We start from the raw sequence: 20,947 nt of genomic DNA, 5'->3' as shown, positions 1-20,947 counted from the left end.
TGCTGGGATTACAGGCTTGAGCCACCACGCCCAGCCTGGGCTATAAATTTTTAATGTATCTTTTAATTAGTATGGATTTTATTACTACAATTCATATGGAATAGGATTTATATTTCTAATATAATTTTCTTTTAAAATAGTAATTCTTCATAAAAAGATATCTAGGCATAGAACCAATGGGTGATTTATTGAAGGTTGTAGTGAGTAGGTAGTAAAAATTCAAAGTGAAATAACTTATTAATATACTAAAAAATGTTACTTTTACTTTTGAGTTTTGAAAGTATCTAATCTTATAGTGGCTGCGACTTATGCATGACTTATATTTATAAAATAGCTCTCTCCTCAAGCTTGTATTTTCATATGCCACAAAACTTGTAATCTTTGAAATTCACTAAGCTGAGGTTAATAATATTTTGTACAGTCTTCCATCTATTCAAATCTTTTTCTTTGTATTAACATTGCATTGTTTTAAATTAAGTCTAATTTCTTAAATGCAACATTTGAGAAATTTTGCTATTAAAATTCATGTATTCTACATTTCTGAATGTTTACAGCATTAGTAAAAGTTTTTCCCTGACATTTATAATCTCAGACAAACAACAGGCACATTCCTGAAGCTTTCAAGTAATATGGTTACCAGAAAGAAGAGGGCTTTTGCATGCACACACATGCTTAATTTACTTAAAAAGGGAAGTAAAAGAGAATAAGAAAAAAGTTGGGAAGGAGGTTGATATGTAAAGGCTGTTATGAAAAGTATCAACTACAGCTGCATAGGACAGGAATGGAAAATAGGGTAATAAGATATGCACCAGTTCCTAAATAAGTTAATAAAAACACTGCTCAAAGAACAGCTGGCTTTAGCTGGAGCCTGGATGAAGCAAAGAGTGGCAGCCCGGAGTCCACTTAATGAGAGGTATTAAAGCATCGATGGGGTCAAGGAGAATTATGCAGAGTAACCTAAATTCATTTTTTATAAAAGGAATTACATTCAAAGAACTTTTAAATTTATAATTTGGAATTTGATACCTAAGACAATTTCAAAATAGCAAACATTACACTTTTGGAACTGATCCAAGATAAAAAATGTGATATGAGTCTAGGAGCTTTAAACATTTCCCAGAATGGTCTCAGTGTTTTACAGATCTTATTACGTTAACTCACAATATTTTTAGTTTTATAGACTAAGCACAAATTTGATCATAGAAATTTAGTTTTCCTGAATTTTAAAACCATTTTTGGACAAAAGTATATATATACTCACATTGTAAATGTATTTATACGTGTTAATGAAGAAATCCTTATAATGAAAGTACATTTCTTCACTTCACAATGTCTCTACTTAGACACTGTGAAATAATGGAAGAAGCTTCTGTAATTCCAATGAACACAATGACATTGAATTTTTAAGGTGAAGGAACAATATAGTAGAAAGAATTCTGGACTAACAATAATTTTGCAAATAACTAATTATAGAAAACTCAACAAATACTTAAGCTGTGTGCTTCATTTCCCATGTCTGCAAAATGAAATGACTAAATGAAGTTATCTGTGAGATTCAATGAAAGTCTAAAATTATATAATTCTAAACTTTAATAGCACAAGGAATACATTCGCCTCATCACAGTCATCTCAATAGTTTCTACCATAGTACTTAATATGTGTTTAATACTTGATCTTGAATAGATGGACAAAAAGTGTCATGCTTGATATTCAAAATAAACCCATGGATGAACTTTTGCTTCAAGGAAGATGAAGTAGATGTACTCTTCCCACTCCTCTCACTATGTACTTAAAAACCATGGACATTAAATTCACAATTAAATGAAAGGAGATTGACAGGTAGAGTTAAGAAGGCAGGCCAGCTAGAGAGGCCACAACTCAAAATATAACATAGTGGTGAATTCCTTGGGTTTTCTTTTTGGTTCATATATCCCAGAAACCAGGAATCTGGAAACACAAACCAAATGACCAAAAAGAACCCCATAAAAATCTGATCTAACTAAAATTAAAAATTTTTTAAAAAGCATAAAACAGTTCAGTCTAGCAAGAGAGAAAATTTTCAGACAGTAACTGCTACAGTCTACTAAAAAAAAAAAGTACGCCAATAAAAAATGTATGATCTCATTCTTTTCCATACTGACGAATACAGAACCTAGTCTTCTTCCCTCTCTAAGCAGTAATGAGGTATCCAACCATACCAGACACCATGATATCGGAGACGGCAAAATAAGGAGCCAAGATTTTCACCCACTTCAGCGGTAATAAGACCCTTACACCATAATGTCAGTGGAAAACATGTGGAGAGCAGTGATAAGGTATCACTCCCCCTCCCAACCAGGGTGTTCCCAGTGGAGGCTTAGTGGGGAGCCAAAACTCCCCAGCTAACCCAGCAGCAATGAGAAGTCCTGTCCTTGGGTATAACAAAGCCAAAGTGAGAAACCCAAATTTCTACCCCTACCTGGCAATAACAGAGATGTACTTTTCCTTTTCTCTACTAGAGTGGTACAAAAGGAAACTGCTATGGTCTGAATCACCACCAAATTCATGTGTTGAAACCTAAATGCCAGTTTAGGATATGGGGCCTTTGGCAGGTAATTAGGTTATAAGGGTTCTGCTCTCATGAATGGGATTAGGGCCTTATGAAAGAGGCTGCAGAGAGCTGCCTTATCCATTCTACCATATGAGGACACAACAAGAAAAAACCATCTATGGACCCAAAAACGGGCCCTAACCAAGCACTGAATATGCTGGTGCCCTGATATTGGACTTCCCAGCTTCTAGACTGTGAGAAATAAATTTTTGCTGTTTATAGGTCATCCAGTTTATGGTATTATAGCAGCCCAAAGAAAGAAAGAAACTATTATAAACTTAATGCCTTTAATACATATAGTATTAATTTTATTCAACTATTCAAAACATTCAAATTATCTATTTCACATTAGGGTATAGAGTACAGTAGTTGTGTTTTTTGAAGAATCAGTACATTTTTTGAAGAATCAGCAAATTTATAAGTACATGAAATGTACTTATAAATTTAACTTATAGAGTTGTTTGTTGTATTCTCTTATCTGTTTCTTATGTCTGCAGTGTCTGCACTTGTTTCATTCTTGAATGTTCTCTTTTTTTCTTTGTCAGGCTTGCTAGAGATTTGTCAATTTTATTTAGTTTTTCAAGGAAGAAGCTTCTTGTTTCATTGATTTTTCCTATTGTTTTTCTGTTTTACATTTCATTGATTTCTGCTTTTTATTACTTCTTTCCTTCTGCATGGTCTGGATTCTCCTTTCTTTCTCTAGGCTATTTTTTTTTGTGAATGAAACAGATTATTGATCTATTTTCTCTTTTTTAATATACGCACTTAGTGCTGTAAATTTCTGTGTTTTCACTGAGTCTCACAAATTTTGATATGTTGAATTTTCATTTTGATTCAATATATTTTAGCATATTCAGTTTTATGTATTTTAAAAAATCTTTTAAGACTTCCTTTCAACCTGTGAATTATCTAGAAGTGCTACTTTTTCTAAGTCGTTTGATAGTACATTCCAGCTCAAAGTTTGCATCCTGAGAGCATATAAATGTAATTTTAAAATTCTCCAAAAAGAGATCTCTAAGCTCAGATAGTTTCACTGGAAAATACTCCCAACTGTTTAACGAATAATGAATACCATTTCTATACAATCTGTTCCAGAAATTAGAAGAGCTTCATTTCACAAGGATATTACTTTTAAACGGTAACTAGATAAAGGCACTGGAAAAAAAAAGCAAACTACAGACCAATATTTTTCATAAATATAGATGCAGAAATCCTTAACAAAATATAATCAAATAGAAATCATATGCACATACATCAACACCCATGGGGTAGGAACATACACATCATGGCCAAGTAGTGTAAGAACCTCAAGGCTGGTTCAATATTAGAAAATCAATCCATGTAATTCACCTTATTAACAAGCCAAAGATGAAAAACTGCATGAACGTTATCAATCAATGCAAAAAAAAAAAAAAAAAAAAGCATTTGACAAAATTTAACAGTCATTTAAGATAAAGTTTCTCAGAAAAATAGAAGTAAAGAGTAATTTCCTCAGCTTGATAAAGAAGAACCTACAGCTAACATCACAAGCAATGGTGAAAGAATTGAATGCTTTCCTCCAAGATCAGGAACAAGGAAAGGGTGTCCCCTTTCACTGCTCTTATTCCACATTGAGCTAAAGTTCTAGTCAGTGCAATAAGACAGGGGAAACAAATAAAAGGCATACAGATGAGAAAGGAAGAAATAAAACTGTCTCTTTTTACAAATGACATGACTGTCTGTGTAGAAAACCTTAGGATTGTTTTGGCTATGCAGCTCTTTTATGGTTTCATATGAAGTTTAAGGGGTGGCGATTCCTCAAGGATCTAGAAATAGAAATTCCATTTGACCCAGCAATCCCATTACTGCGTATATACTCAAAGGATTATAAATCATTCTGTATAAAGACACATGCACACATATGTTTACTGCAGCACTGTTCACAATTGCAAAAACTTGGAACCAACCCAAATGCCCATCAATGATAGACTGGATAAACAAAATGTGGCATGTATACACCATGGAATACTATGCAGCCATAAAAAAGGATGGGTTTATGTCCTTTGCAGGGACATGGATAAAGCTGGAAACCATCATTCTCAGCAAACTGACACAAGAACAGAAAACCAAACCCCACATGTTCTCACTCATAAGTAGATGTTGAACAATGAGAACACATGTACACAGGGAGGGGAACATCACACACTGGGGCCTGTTGCAGGGTAGGGGGTTAGGAGAGGGATAGCATTAGGAGAAATACCTAATGTAGATGACAGGGTGACGGATGCAGCAAACTACCATGGCACATGTATACCTATGTAACAAACCCGCACATTCTGCACATATACCCCAGAACTTAAAGCATAATAATAATAATAACTCAATGAGGTATGGGGAAATGGCTTGGCTTTTGAGGCTCACTGAGAAGCCAGTGGTTGTACAGACAGCCATCTAAATGTCTGCTCCAGGTCTCTGCCCCTCAACAGCATGGCATGACCAGTGGGTGACCCCAGAGTGAACCATGGAGATGGAGGTGGCACCACTAAGCCATGGTTTTCCAAAGCTACAGTGCTGTGCCTTCTGTCTGGCCCTAGTCTTGACAACTCTGCCACCTCTGCTTCAGATCCAGGCCCCACCTTCTCTACTGAAGCCCATCCCACCTGGCAGTGAGCAGCACCTTCCAGCGGGAGCAGATTTTTCAGAATATAAAAGAAGATAATCATTACCAGTAACAGAGATCACTATGAGTTGTTCTTGATTAGAACAAAGTTAGTACTTTGGAAAATCAGCCTCACTCTGCAGTACTCACACTACCTAATTTTTCAGGTCTCTCCTGGATAAAGAAGAACCCAGCTCAAATTTCCTCTCTGACAAGTTGGGATACTATGTGTCTCTTAAAGGACCAAGAAGATAAAATTAGGGAAGATTATGAGCAAATCCTCAACACCAAACTAGCAAAGAAATATGAATCTTTTGTGAAGCTTACATGTGATCAGAACATACAGCCATGTACAGAAGGTCAACCAGCAATGTTTCTTGAAGCTTTTCTGCATTTCAGGTACCAGATTTGACCTCAAGAGATAGCTGCGGTACACTTTTTGCAATGGCTTGATATAATATTTAAGCTCCAACTTTGCATCCTCAGAACAATTAACCATGTTTAAAGATTCCATTTTTATACAACTAAAAGCCCTTGAAATTTTTTGGTTATCACAACATATTTTTCTTTTCTCTCATGCAACAAACAGGGTATCCTATGGTGATATATTTTCCAAAGAAAAAACACCTGGGGTATCCTATAATTATATGTTTTCTAAAGAAGAACAACCTGGAGCAGCTGTTTAGCAAAATATACCTTCTGTGGTTCTTAACAAATGAAGAGTTTCACCAAACACAATTCCATAGAAAGTATGTGTAAGAGTATCCGGGTTGTGTGCATGTGTGTCTTAAACTATTATTTGCATTGTCCAAATTTTTTAATTGGGGGGTTCTGGGTGAGAATTTCTGTGCAACAACTATATTAAAAATGTTTTCTTGGTCTTCAGAGATCATTAATATTTTGTGGCCATATAACAGTGGATTGTTTTACATGCAGGTATGATTGTTAAACACAGAAACTATTTCCAGGCACAGAAAATGAATCAGAAGTTAGAATGTGTAGTAGGTGTTATTATGATTAAATAATGAAGGTTTGCCATGTTAGGTCTACAAATGATATGAAGAATTTACAAAAAACTAGAAACAGATCATTTGATACATGGACTTTGCTCAACAGTGTCAGAAAAATACCGAGACTCCAAGCCTTAAACTACCCACAGGGAATCTCTGCTCATTTCTTTGACAAAATCAAAGAGCTCCCAAGACACTGAACCTCCAGAGGAAAAAGGCCTTTCCTGGAGCAGAGCATGAGGGTTTTCTGGGAAGCACAGCATAGGTAAGCATGTGGCTGGGCCACATCCCAATGGCACTCTTACTTGGGAAGAATCACTTTACCTTTGTATTAATCACTAAAAATCAAACCTGGCTTCTTTGCTCTTGTTATCTAAAATTCTTTTAAGAGTGTCCACATGTGGCTGCTTGAATCTTGTTTTGGCAACGCCCTGCCCAAAATTGTTTACGAACTGTTCTTCACCTTGTTTCCAAGGTTGAGGAACAGAAAGTAGCCTCTGGTTGGAGGAAGTGGAAGTTAAATGTGCATTTATTTTTATATTGTGACTTATTCAGGACCACATTTTATAAAATGTAGAGAGGAGGGGAGAGAAGAGGAAGGGAGGGGAGGGAGAGGGGAGGGGAGTGTTAAATATTTTTTAGTTTCAAGATAGAATATATTTTTCAAATTAGGAGTTATTTTGAAAAATTGAATTTAATTCAAATGTATTTAATTCAAATTTACCTTTTAAAGTAAGGTAATATTCACTGATGGTTGTTTCAATCAGAAAACTAAGAAATATTCTGGAATATTTAAATCTAAAGAGTTTTTATTAATGAACGTAATTAAATCTAACATAATCTAACTTAAATTGCAACATTATTCTTTGTACATTTTCATTATGCAGTATTAACAAGCATACTTTCAAGCAACATACTAAGCTTCAAAAGAAAAAGCAATTCAATGGAGGAAAGATAGCTCTTTCAACAAGTGGTGCTACAGCAATTAGACATCCATAGTCACAATTTTTTTAAAGAAAAAAATTGATAAATAGGACGTCATCAAAATTAAAAGTTTTTCTCTGTAAAAGACCCTACTAGAAGGATGAAAAGATAAGCTACAGCTTAGGAGAAAACATTTGCAAACCGTATATCTAACAAAAATAAGTAGCTAGAATATATTAAAAATTTCCCCAAACTCAACAATAAAACAAAACAATCCAATGAGGAAATGGGCAAAAGTAATGAATAACCATTTCATGGAAGAGGATATATAGATGGTAAATAAGCACATGAAAAAATATATTCAATTAGCTATTGAACGTTAGCCACCAGGGAAACACAAGTTATAACCAGAATGATATATATCATTACACACCTATGTGTGAGACCGGATGGCTCATACATTGTTGGTGTGACTTTAAAAGGGTACAACTCGTTTGGAAAACAGGTTGTCAGTTTCTTAAAGAAAACTTAACATGCAACTACCATATGACCCAGCAATGTGCTCCTCAGTATGTATCCTACACATAGGAAAATTTATGTTCCCACAAAAACTGTGCACATGTGTTTATAGAAGCTTTATTTCTAATAGCCACAAAATGAACACAACCCACATGTCATTCCACCAGTGAATGATTAAGGGAACTGTGGTACATCCATACCAAAAAAAAAAAAAAAAAAAAAAAAAAAAAGCCTAGTGTGGTGGCTCACCCCTATAATCCCAGCACTTTGGGAGGCCGAGGCAGGCAGATTGTCTGAGTCCAGGAGTTCCAGACTGACCTGGCCAACATGGTGAAACTTCGTCTCTACTAAAAATACAAAAATTAGCTGGACATGGTGGTGTGTGCCTGTAGTCCCAGCTACTTGGGAGGCTGAGGGAGGAGAATCACTTGAACCTGGGAGGTGGAGGTTGCAGAGAGCCAAGATTGCACCACTGCGCTCCAGACTGGATGACAGAGCGAGACTTAAAGATCGCTACACAAAAAAAAACTTGGTTGAATGTCCTGTTATCCTGTTAATTTTTCTGGGTAAAAAAGGTTATATATTTTATAATTTTGCTTATAAAACATTGTTAAAATGACAAAATTATAGAACATGGAGAACCGATTAGTGGTATCCAGGGAGTCAGAATGAGGAGAGTTGCCAGGATGGTGAGCAGGAATTGGGTCTACAAGAAGGCAACAGGAGTAAAAATTCTGATGGAAATGTTCTCTATCTGATATACTAGTTGTATACAGTTTTGCAAGATGTCACTAGTTGAGAGATGTTACCACTGAAAGAAAATGGATAAAGGATACACAGGATTTCTCTGTATTATTTCTCATAACTACATTTGAATCTACAGCTATCTTTAAAAGTTTAATTAGAAAATATATTCTTCAAGACATGCCTTTCTCATATGTTTTAATATATAATTGTTTAAAAATAGTTTTGTGACTGCAGGTTTCTACTTAAGACATCCAGCATTTGCATATTTGGTGTTTGTTGTATGCCTATCATTCTTCTCGGACTGTACATTGATTCATTCATTCATTTATAATAATATACGTATTATCACTGTATGTTAGATGCTTTTCTGGGCACTGGAAATAGTTTTGAACAAAGAAAGATCTCTGTCCCCATGCAGCATACATTATAGTGAGAACAGACCCACAGATAATGGTACATATAATATATCCAACAGAGAAAAGTAAAGCAGAAAAGGAGGATGGAAAATTCTAGCTGAGAGGAAGGATGTTGAATTGCAAATTAGAAGATGTAGCATTTGAGGATAAATTTCAAGATAAGAGAAGTGACAATAACTAGGGAAGAAAATACTGGATTGAAAAGAAGGGTGTTATGGACCATTGAAATGACTAGATATTTTATTCTTTATGACTTAGGAGGCTCAGTAAATATGTAATGAACAAATCCTTCTCCATCTAAAGACACTTCTGTAGTGTTCAGGAAAATGGCCAAAAACAATCACTGTTTTTAGAATTATTTATGTTGCTTTCTTCTCTAAATTTAGCACAAGTTCCTGATTTTCTATTATAACAGATTCAAACTTCTGGGACAGTCATGCCAAACTAAGAGCAGAGAAAGTGGGGTCTACTTCAGTTATTCGACCTTCCCACCTACACCCTTTCTAATAAAATACCTTCCTCTCTAGTCAAGCTTCTATCTCGGCCTGACCCCTTGTACATCCTTTCTCTACTATGTGTTTTCTCTTGCTGTATCTTGAAATTCCTATTTATTCTCCTCTATCTATTAATCTATTTTCATGAATAGTGAGGGTATCACAGGGTGGCTTGCCATGAGTGCTTTAGCTAACCCATAATCTTCTCTGATCTCCTTAACCTCACCATCCAAGTTATTTCCAATAAAAGAGGAATGTTCTTTGATATGTACAATTGGCATTTTTTTCATAGCATACTGAGGATAAAGCAAAAAGAACATTTAGAAAACTTGACTTTTGTTGCTGTATATCAGATGATCTAAGTAAATATTAGTATACTTTTCTATGAAATTCAAAGTTCAAGACAAATACTGTATGTGCTATATCATCCTCTTCCAATTGGATTATTGGTTCTTAACTTCTGACAGAAAGCAATTTTGAAGCTATCAATAAGCAACATCCAATTCATATTTCACCCTTCAAAAAAGCCTCAATAAAATCTTTTTCTTCTGAATTTTTATTTAATTAAATCTTCAAGGCCAGGCGTGGTGGCTCATGCCTGTAATACCAGCACTTTGGGAGGCTGAGATGGGGAGATCACCTGAGGTCAGGAGTTTGAGATCAGCTTGGCCAAAATGGCAAAACCCTGTATCTGCCAAAAATACAATTAGCTCAGTGTGGTGGCACAGGCCTGTAGTCCTAGCTACTCAAGAGGCTGAGGCATGAGAATCACTTGAACCCAGGAGGCGGAGGTTGCAGTGAGCCAAGATTGTGCCACTATGCTCCAGCCTGGACAACAGAATGAGACTTTGTCTCAAAAAAAAAAAAAACAAAAAAACAAAAAAACTTCAAGCCACAAAATTGACCAACATATTACGTAGGTTTGTGTTTAATTGTTTTATGCATATTGTATATATTTTATTATAATAATCGAGTTATTTGGATGTGTAGGGCAGAGATCCCCAATGCCACCTGGCTCTCAAACTTAGGTCTTGAACTCTAAACCCAGAACCTGAACATAGCAAGCAGTGAATAATTATATATTGGTCAACTGTCCACTACACTACAAGAAGTGTAAAAAGATATTCCTCATCTGATGTTCACTCTTAAGAAAAATATTATATTTAATAATTAAGTCTATAGAAAAGATATTTTATACAACACCTGAATTTCAATTAGATATACTAATAGTTATTTCCTTCTGATTTGTGACAGGCAACTATAATACTTTTTGTGCTTTTATTGATTACCCACTGGTAAATTGAATGTTTTAATTCACTTGCTTAAGAGCAACAAGAATCATGCAATTTTTCCTGCATCTTTTACTTCAAATTTTAATTCAGGAGATGGGTGAGGAAAGCTATGTAAATAGGATACAAAGGAAAAGTGAACTTTTGATTTAGTGCAGTAATTTGTAGCCATGGAAGGGCAGCACTTTTACTGCCCACATTCAATCTATTAAATGGTATATAATAATTTTAAAAATTCTTATAAAATATATAAATATTTTATTTAACAAATAAACTAGGTGGGCTGCTGTGGCTCATGCCTGTAATCCCAACACTTTGGGAGGCTGACGCAGAAGGAGGAGTTTGAGACTAGCCTGTGCAACATAGTGAGACTATCTCTACAAAAATAAATAAAAAATTAGCTGGGCAGGCTGGGAGCGGTGGCTCATGCTTGCAATCCCAGCACTTTGGGAGGTCAAGGCAGAAGATCACATGAAGTCAGGAGTACCAGACACAGCCCGTCCAACATGGCAAAACCCTGTCTCTACTAAAAATGCAAAAATTAGCCAGGTGTGGTGGCACATGCTTATGATCACAGGTACTTGGGAGGCTGAGGCATGAGAATCGCTTGAACCAGGGAAGTGGTGGCTGCAATGAGCCAAGATAGTGCCACTTCAATCCAGCCTGGGCAAGAGAGTGGGATCCTGTCTCAAACAAACAAAAAAATTAGCTGGGCATGGTGGTGCACACCTGTAGTCCTAGCTACTCAAGAGGCTGAGGTAGGAGGATCACTTAAGCACTAAAGATTGAGGCTGCAGTGGGCTGAGATAATGCCATTGCCCTACAGCCTGGGTGATACAGTGAGATCTTATCTCTAAAATAATGATGATGATGATGATGATATTAATAATTAAATTGAATACAATCCAAGTCAATTATAATGTAGCATTAATATATTTGCAAGCTTAGTGGATTTCCAGTGGATCACTTTATATGCCTGATACCTTCCATTGGAGAAAAAGCTAATAAAGAAATCACTGCAGAAAAAAACACCCCTAAAAACCACAAATGCGCATTTTAATTTTCCTAAATTAAGTTTTTGCATCTGAAATGCAAAAATAAGGAAGTACTTTATTTTTCTCTTTTGATTCTAAATTACGGAACTTGGAAGAGCTCTGAATTAACCCAAACTATAAAATTATCTTCCACAAAAGACCAAGTTTTTAAAACCAAATATTCAATCCGAACATTTACTAGATTTAACAGTTTTTTAATTTTAAATTTAAATTTTTATGGGTACATAGTAGGTATAGATATTTAGAGAGTACATAAGAGATTTTGATCCAGGAATACGATGCATAATAATCACATCAGGGTAAATGAGGTATCTGTCACCTCAAGCATTTATCATTTCCTTGCTTCACAAAAATTTTAATTATACTCTTTTAGTTATTTTTTAATGTAAAAGAAATTATTGACTAGTCACCCTGCTGTGCTATCAAACACTAGACGCTATTCATTCGGTGTTTTTGTACCCTTAATCATCCCTACTTTTCCTACCCCCCTGAACCCTCCTACCTTTTCCAGTCTCCAGTAACCATCATTCTACACTCTATCTCCATGTTTTAGTTTTTAACTGCCACAAATCAGTGAGAACCTGTGAAGTTTGTCTTTCGGTGCCTGGCTTATTTCATTTAACACACTGTCCTCCAAGTCCATCCATGTTATGCTAAGTTTTGATAATAATATGGATAAGTGCATTTTGAATCAATTCAAGATCCAAAAGTTAAGAACTTCAGGCACATGGACTTGCTGTATTATTTTTATTGGTATATATGGTATATTTGGGCATAAAATGCTGTTAAAATGTAGAATCAAGTTTGAAGGCCTTCAGTTTTACTGCCCTGTTCCAACATATCTGACTGTGACAATGGAACCAGCTTAGACACTAAACACTAATCTACTCATAAATTCAATTGTCATGATACACGTTTAGCTGCATCCAGATATGACCAAGTTTACATTGAAAAAAAAATACTCAACAATCCCTGGAAGGAATGTTAAGGTCAGACACTAGGCAGTGAGAGAATGAGCCAAATTTGATTTCACTTTATGTCAAAAATAGGTACAGAGTCAGTGTCTCAGAGCTGGCTATACACTGTGACTAATCTTAGATCACATAAATTAGAAGTATGCAACAGGCTGTAAAACTGTTTCCAATCTGAACAATAACTTCCCAGTTCTTACAAACCTCTTATCAACAAACAAGTCATGTGAACCTATATAAAATGAAATTAATTACCTAATAAATATTGTAATCATAAAAATAATTACATACTAAATGTAAAACAATTTTAAAGATAAAAATCAAAATATTTTTGAAGCAGCAATTAATACTCATGTTTTATATAAATGATTCTCCTTAATTTAAATTTAATATTTTATATAAATATTTTATATAAAATAGATTAATACTCATGCTTTATATAAATGACTCTCCTTAATTTTTATATTTATACAAGGGAAAATATTTATAATTTTGCCTGATGGGAATGTGGAAATAATATATTGCAATGGAGTAAAAACCCCTATGAAAAATAATGAATTTTAGAAGAAAACAATTCATTTCTTTCTTCTACAAAACATTTGAATGCCTACAATGCCCAAGGCTTTCTGCTAGGAACTGTGAGTAAAACAAAGACAAATAAGACATGGTTCCTACAAGCAAAGAGTTTACAATGGAAACGAGTGGTTCCCAAATTCAGCACTGTATTATTCACATATCTTGTTTCAATGAAGATTTAATTCCCAAATTCTGATTCCGTAAGTCTAAAACAATGCCATAACGCTGCACATTCTGATGCAGAATTCAAGCTTTGCAAAGTAATGGTCCTCAGTCGTAGGAAAGTACATAGTTCATAGTACAATATGTTTAGTAACTGTCTAATTCCTTGATTTAGAATCCCTTCAGTCTACACATATGTAGCCTTTTAATCCTGAGTTAAGATGGAATTCAATTTTCCAATTACAGTAGATTTTTTTTTTTTTTTTAGCGAAGACCTGGACCTTAAATTCAGGTGGCTCTGTATCAGGTGCACATTGCTGTTTGGATCATGTGTCTCAGTTCTATTAACTGAATTCCTGCTTCATTCCTGTGTCTAAGCTGCCACATTGAGGACCAATGTACTCAATGTTACTTTTAATGGCAAAAAACACAGTAACTTTTACACCAACCTAGTATCTTCTGCCTTGCTCCTGAATCTCTCATTTATTTCAGATACATTGTCCTGTATTTTATTTGCCAGTTCCCAGACTCAGCTCCTGTCCAATGATCCAAGACCATTTTACCTGGTGCTAGACCACCCTGATGCAGACCACCTGCCTGCATTTGAACATTTTTTTCTTCTCACAGACTCCACATAGCAATGATGTGCTGGCCACCCACAGGGAAAACACCTGTCACCGCTTGAGGGACTTTCTGACAGTGTTTGCTTGTCCTCAAAAGTTCCTGGTAATCTACTTCAGTACTCTCCAATACTTACAGAATATCAGAATTACCTAGAGAGATTCTGAAGTATATGGATTCTTAAGCTTCACTCATTGAGGCTACGAGTCAGCAAGTCTGGGATGAAGTCCAGAAATGCCATTAAAGGCTTTAATAAAGAAGGCACATTTAAGCTGGGCTTTTAAAAATGAATAAGATTTTGTGTGTCATAGAAAGGGGAAATAATAATACAGCTAAGGGAAGCAAAGCAAGCTGATGATGAAACAGGGTTGAATATGTTTAAAGAAGAGAACCTAGTCAATTATTAGTTCGTAGTAGATGCTTCATAAATGTTTTCTGAGTTAAAATACTGAAATAGTGAAATTGTGTGCTAAATAAATGAAGTTTAGCTGGAGACATCAGTTATATGACAAGGAGAAGATACAATAAAAGTATATAAGAATAAAAAAGTTAGAGAGAAACCAAATTCTAATTAGTGATGAATTCTAGGATATTTTCTAGACAATGAGAATGAGAAAAACATTTGGGGTATTCTAGCCCATCTCCTCCACATGATGACTTTCATTATTACTTCTGTGCTTCAGGTACTCAACTTGATATGTCTAACCTTTATTGTTCAGATAACTGCCAATGCATAAATGGTCTAATTCAATTAAGTGAGTAGGTGGAAAGATGAGACTTATGAGTAGGCTAAGGTAGTGTGGGTGATAAGGCTAGTTAGGAAGCAACAAGGTTCCTCTAATATACAATGGTGGTGGACACGGTGGAGAAGGGGCAAATTGCAGAGCCATGTTGGAAACTGAATTAATAAGACCTGATTGTATGTAGAATAAATGGAGTAAGGAATTATATAAAACTATGAGGGTTGGGGTACAGTGGATTGTCAAGAAGAGGCATAGAAAACTGAGAAAAAGGCAGCGATTTCATGTAACACAAATCCCATTGATACTCCAACCAGGTCTTCAGTTGAAATTTTTCAACAGTTTGGCCGGGTACGCTGCCTCACACCTGTAATCCCAGCACTTCAGGAGGCAAGACAGGTAGATCATAAGGCCAAGAGATCAAGACCATCCAGGCCAACATGGTGAAACTCTGTCTTTACTAAAAATACAAAAAATTAGCTGGGTGTGATGGCGTGCACCTGTAGTCCCAGCTACTGGGCTGAGGCAGGAGAATCGCTTGAACCTGGGAGGCAGAGGTTGCGGAGTTTGCAGTGAATTGAGATTGCACCACTGCATTCCAGCCCAGTGACAGAGCAAGACTCTGTCTCAAAATAAAAATTCAACAATTTGAGTGGATGTGCAAGAAAAAGAAGATAAATGCAGGAGAGATTCGAATAAATTGATGGAGTAATGTTCTAGAGATAACATAATATTAAAATGAAAATGAACAGCTAGATCCCTGAAAGAGTAAGGCAAGGACATCTTAAGAGAAGATACGTGGAGGGCATGAATAAAGACATGGGTAAATTTTTTTGATGGAAGGAGGGCATATCAATATAGCTGATATCATTAGTAAATAACAATAAATATGGATGATGGGGGAACAGACTATGTTCGGAAAGAGAACAATTTTCATATGGAACGAAAAGTATTCCTATGAACCTATTTCCTATGGTGTAAAAACAACAGATACATAGAAGACTGTGGAGTAACTGGGACAATTAAGGATGATGAATTTATAGACAAACAAAGTAGAATCATTTCTATTTTTTTCTTAGAAATATTTAGCAGCCAGCATCTTGGGGGGAAAAAAAAAACAAAAAAAAACAAAAAAACGTGGTCTTCTCAGAGTGAGGACTCTTCCTGGAGAATAAGTCACAATGACAAGGTATAAGATCTAAGGAGCAAGATATTGTGGTGTTGAAATGTAACTGTTCCATCCTGGAAAGGGAAAGACTATAGTCTGAAAAAATGTTGCACTGGAAGAATGAGAAGGAAAGGATGCTGAGTTAGATGCTGAAATCAGAAAGAAGGCAGACTATGTGTTGATGTTCTAGGTATACAGCCTCAAGAATAGAAACATGAAGCAAAATTAGACTATGAGGATTTCCAAGGGAGAGACAGGTTGAAAGATGTTTCCAAGATAAAGGGTTTGGATGTGCCAGAAGTTAACAATTATGCCAATATCCACAGTGCCCGTTAGGACATGCATCCAGGAAAGTGGTGTTATAAGGAAATAATCAGGTTTTAATTTATGTAAGCAGGTAGAATACGGAAAAATAGGATGAAGGATATTATGACATAGGATAGAGCACTTCTAGGGAAGGTGAGAGTTTCTTCCTGTGAACTAAAGCTTAAAGACCTGGATATTTTATTCAACTAGCATGAAAGATAAAGGCTGGTATAAAGGAGAAAAATATATGGAAATGAGTCTGATATACTTCAGCCATATAGCTCAGGGAAACATCTAGATTTCCATAAAAACAATTAAGACAAAACAAGATATACATGAAAGGTTTACATGTTTATTCCGTCTTTCAAATCATGGCAAAGCACAATTTAGTAAGTCAAGGTTTTATAATTGTGGAAATACAGTAAAGCAGATTCTCTCTCTTTTTTTTCCCTCCCTCAATCTCCCAATGGTTTGGAGAAGGGTTAAGGTAGTACACAGCTGGTACTTAAGCAACACATGGGATAAAAGAGCCTGTGTCGTATTTTTTAATTGTGCTTTATATCTTTAGATAAATATGCCATACAGTTTGCAGGTGGTATTGACACAATCCACAAATAATTAAAGGTTTCACATTAGTTACCTGTTTCATGTTAGTTACCTGTTTCAGGTAGTGTGCTGATGTGGCATGTTCTTTCATCACCTTCACCAGCGGAGGTTGAAGCTCTTACTTTAAAGACATATGAGGTATCAGCAAGAAGTTTTATGAAAGTATAAACATGATCTTGGGGAGAGACTTTTGTAGAATTTCTTTCAGCTGTTATCATATAATGCGTAATTATTCCATTTGCCTTTTTGGGTGGATCCCATTTCACTAAAACAGACTGCCAGCTAGTTGCCATACACTGCATATTCTGCACAACATCTGGAACTTAAGAAATAAACATATGCCCAAAGTTAAAATGCATACACATGTAAGTAGATAATTGATTAAATTATGTGATAACTAGATAAAACTGTGTTTAGAAGTAGAACTAGAAAAATATTTAATATATCAACTTTTCAATGTGTGCTTAAAAAGTCATTAACATAGACTGAATCAAAAGACTGTTGACTTGTTTTTTACACTATTTTATTAATCCTTACAATATTGAACCAGTCACTGAATATCTTCCCAGTCCAAGCACCAATCACATCCTCAAAAGCTCAGAAGCAAATGTGTAGCCTCAAGCCCAGGCCCAGGCAGTGTTTGATAACTGCTCTCTTTATTGGAAAGGAACAATCTTAGCAATACTATGGAACATTTTTATACAAAACATACAAGCAGGTGCCTCCCTAATGTGACAAATCTGGGCTTCACAGAACTTGGAAACCCCTAACTAATTTAAAGGTAAGGCTTTTTTACTGGAATGGCTTCTTTGGAAGAATCATGAAGATCTCATCTTTAAGTACCTTTCATAGAAATCATTGGAAGGAAGATTTAAGGAGTCTCAGTCTTATTTTCTGGAGCCTCTCTGAATTTACTTGAAAGTAACCCAATTTTTCAGAGATCCACTGTATCTGGTAGACCTGGTTAAAGAACAATATCTCAGCCCACCAAAGAGACTGCACATTAGAGAGACTGATTACTTCCCACGAAATGTCCAATAAGCTAAAGTCCCCTAAAGTTGGTATTAGTAGAATAACTTTTCTTGTCAGAGTAAAAGATAATGGTAGAAGAAAAATTGGGACATAGTCAATTTGTGGATTACAAACAATGAAAATTGAAAGAAAATAACTTGCTGCCATTATGTAAAACATAATGCTTTAAAGAATACTCAGGTGATCTCTCACCTGCCTGTACTGCTTTACCTGGGTCTAAACTGAACTGTTATAAACTTTTCTTCTTCTGTAAGATAAAGACAACAGTACTAAAGGGGAATACTTAGGGAAGGTGTTGCATTTAAAAATTTTTAAAAGGTAATTTCTGGGCTGATCAAGGGATCTAGCAATTAAATATTATTAACTATTCACTTCCTTGTTTTCAAAATCATAAACAACATTTTTATAAAATAAGTTAACACAAGATAGATGACAATTTGCTGAACTTTAGCTTACAAATCCAGATTTTACGAATATCTATTTTTCTGATTTTGTGAACCTCAAAACAAAAAATTAGCCAGTAATATTATAACACTTAAAGGTGAAAATTTTATTTATTTAACTAATCAGAGTATAGAATGTTGTGGTACAATTTTATCTTACTGACAAAAATATTTATTGGTTAACAGAGCACTTTCTACAAGATTAGCCTTGATTCTTATTACCCTCATATATAAATATTGTTAATTTTTTTTAATTTGTGGGTTGAACATTTTTATATTCTATCACTCATTTACAACCTGCATTTTCTATAGTCATGTCCACTCTTCACTAGAAGTCAGAGGCCAATGTTCTAGTCAAGTTCTTCACCAATGTTCTCAAGGTCTTTTTCATCTAATCTGCCTGAATCATGGCTTCTTCATCTGTAACATGGGAATGTTGGCAATAGTAATATTTAGGGGGCATTTACTATGTACCTAATACTGTATGAAGTGGTTTACATGGATCTTTTCAAATATTTTTGACAACTACCTTATGAGATGGCTACTGTTAATGTGTGCTTCTTTTCAGTTAAGGATACAGAGGCTCAGAGAGTCATGAGCCTTTGCCAAGATTTTACAAGTAGTAGGTCATGGGGCTCAAATCCAAACCCAGACAATCACTGCATGTACTTTTATCCACTATAAATGCTATTTATTTTGCCTTTCTTGCAGGAATGCTATGGAAAAAAAAAGTCTCAGGTAGTCATAAATTAATGCAAAAATGGTTAATTTAGCAGTCAGTGGTCTACAATCTCAATTTTGAGATTCACTAAAATACCAGGACGTGCATCCAGAGCTGCTAAGAAGAAATGACTAGAATGGGATCTTGTGCTCATTCAATAAACGTTGACAGGAGTAAAAAAAAAAAAAAAAAAAAAAAAAAATCAAGAAGAGGTACCTTTAAATGTATGGTCCAGTTGAGAAAAGGAGAAGTACATTTCTAAGCCAACATTAAGTAAGTCGTAAATATAAACTATTCAGTGTACACACAAAGGCAAGGTATGTCATGTATACATGTGTGACACAGCAGGTAAGCTATTGATGAATTAGGTCAGTGATATTTAACAGTGTCCTCCACATGGTAAAGACGAGATGACAGGAGCATAGGGGATTTATGAAATGGCTCTTGCTCTCCAAATGTTGCAATTCATCTTCTTAAAAGAAAATTATATATATTGTTTCTTAAGAATATAAATCGGGCTGTTAAAAGTGACTGCTGGTTCATTTCTCCTTTTTTTTTTTCCCAGCTGTCTCAAATAGTTCTAAGAATTAGATAATTTTCACAGATATCTAAAAGGCTATTTTGTTTCTAAACTACTTTTTAATTTCAACTTCTTCAGTTCAAAAGGAAAAACAATGTGTAAATATATATGTGCAAACACAGATACAGCATATTATTTCAAACGTAAAACACTGAAATGCAATTTCCCTTTGAATAGACTCTTAAGTAATGATACTTTATCACATAAACTAAGAAAAAAAAAAAGGGAAAGGTGTTAAATATAAAATGAAATATTTTAGGCTCAAAAACTGCATCTAACCTGATTCTTGGGTTGTGAATTTTACTACATTACTAAATTGATTGCCATTTCCAACTTTGGTGAAGGCAGATACACTGATAGAGTAGGTGCTGACTGGTTCCAGTCCAACAAGTTTGGCTTCAGTTTGAAAACCTGATATATTCTGAAAAGCAGAAAAAAAATTTATTAGTCCCAATGCATCGTAAAAAATTTGTTCATCATTGGAATATTTTCATTGAAGTTATTCCTTCTCTATTTAACAAATAAGTTAATAAGCACGGATATTTTAAATTATAATAAATACTAGCATTTTTTTATGCTATAGAGTGTGCTCAGCTTATGATGTAAGGACGAATTGGGCACCCTCTTTGCCCTGAAGAACCTCATCATTGCCTTTTTTACGCCATTTTTTTCTTTTTTTTTTTGAACGGGAATCTTGCTTTGTTCCCTAGGCTAGAGTGCAGTGGCACGATCTCCTCTCACTGCAACCTCCACCTCCCAGGTTCAAGCAGTTCTCCCTGCCTCAGCCTCCTGAGTAGCTGTGATTATAGGTGCCCGCCACCACGCCTGGCTAATTTTTGTAATTTTTAGTAGATACAAGGTTTAGCCATGTTGGCTAGGCTGGTCTTGAACTCCTGACCTCAGGTGATCCGCCAGGCTCAGCCTCCTAAAGTGCTGGGATTACAAGTGCGAGCTACCAGACCTGGCCTATAATTGCCTTTTTTTAAAAAACAGTGTTTTGTTTTCACTTTGTTTTCCTGATTTTTACTTGGAATTAGATAATCTTTTTTTTTTTTTTCAATCTGCTATAATTACAGTTTGCAATTTAAATCCAACTTGTGGGTGGTCAAAGATACTTGATTTTTCTGAACTCATCTAAATTTATTTTTAATGCCCACAGCATTCCTGTGTAACTTAAATTTATTCTTCAGCTATTGTATGTAGACACTGGCAGTAAAGCAGTGAATAATAAGTTTAAAATATCTAGCTTCCATGAAGCTTAAATTGGGAATTTTCCCATCCAATTCCTAAGTTTCTAATTTAACACAATTTTTTAGAGAAATGAGAAAAGGAACAAAAG

General features: G+C 35.2%; 1 protein-coding gene across 2 annotated transcripts in view; it reads right to left on the bottom strand.

Moving 5' to 3' along the window:
• The window catches only part of PTPRQ (protein tyrosine phosphatase receptor type Q), a 240,750-nt gene that overhangs the window by 115,931 nt on the left and 103,872 nt on the right, over positions 1 to 20,947 (bottom strand). For both annotated transcript variants that reach the window (XM_032296569.1, XM_032296577.1), the window contains 2 exons: positions 19,888 to 20,029; positions 16,885 to 17,154 (listed from right to left, as the gene is read on the bottom strand). In XM_032296569.1, coding sequence (XP_032152460.1) covers positions 16,885 to 17,154; positions 19,888 to 20,029 — 412 coding nt within the window. The remainder of the gene's footprint in view (positions 1 to 16,884; positions 17,155 to 19,887; positions 20,030 to 20,947) is intronic.

The sequence above is a fragment of the Sapajus apella genome, unplaced genomic scaffold (assembly GCF_009761245.1).
Source record: "Sapajus apella isolate SASKATOON/1434 unplaced genomic scaffold, GSC_monkey_1.0 scaffold2, whole genome shotgun sequence".
NCBI lineage: Eukaryota > Metazoa > Chordata > Mammalia > Primates > Cebidae > Sapajus > Sapajus apella.
Note: the sequence above shows the minus strand (reverse complement) of the source record. Positions and strands in the feature narration are given on the sequence as shown.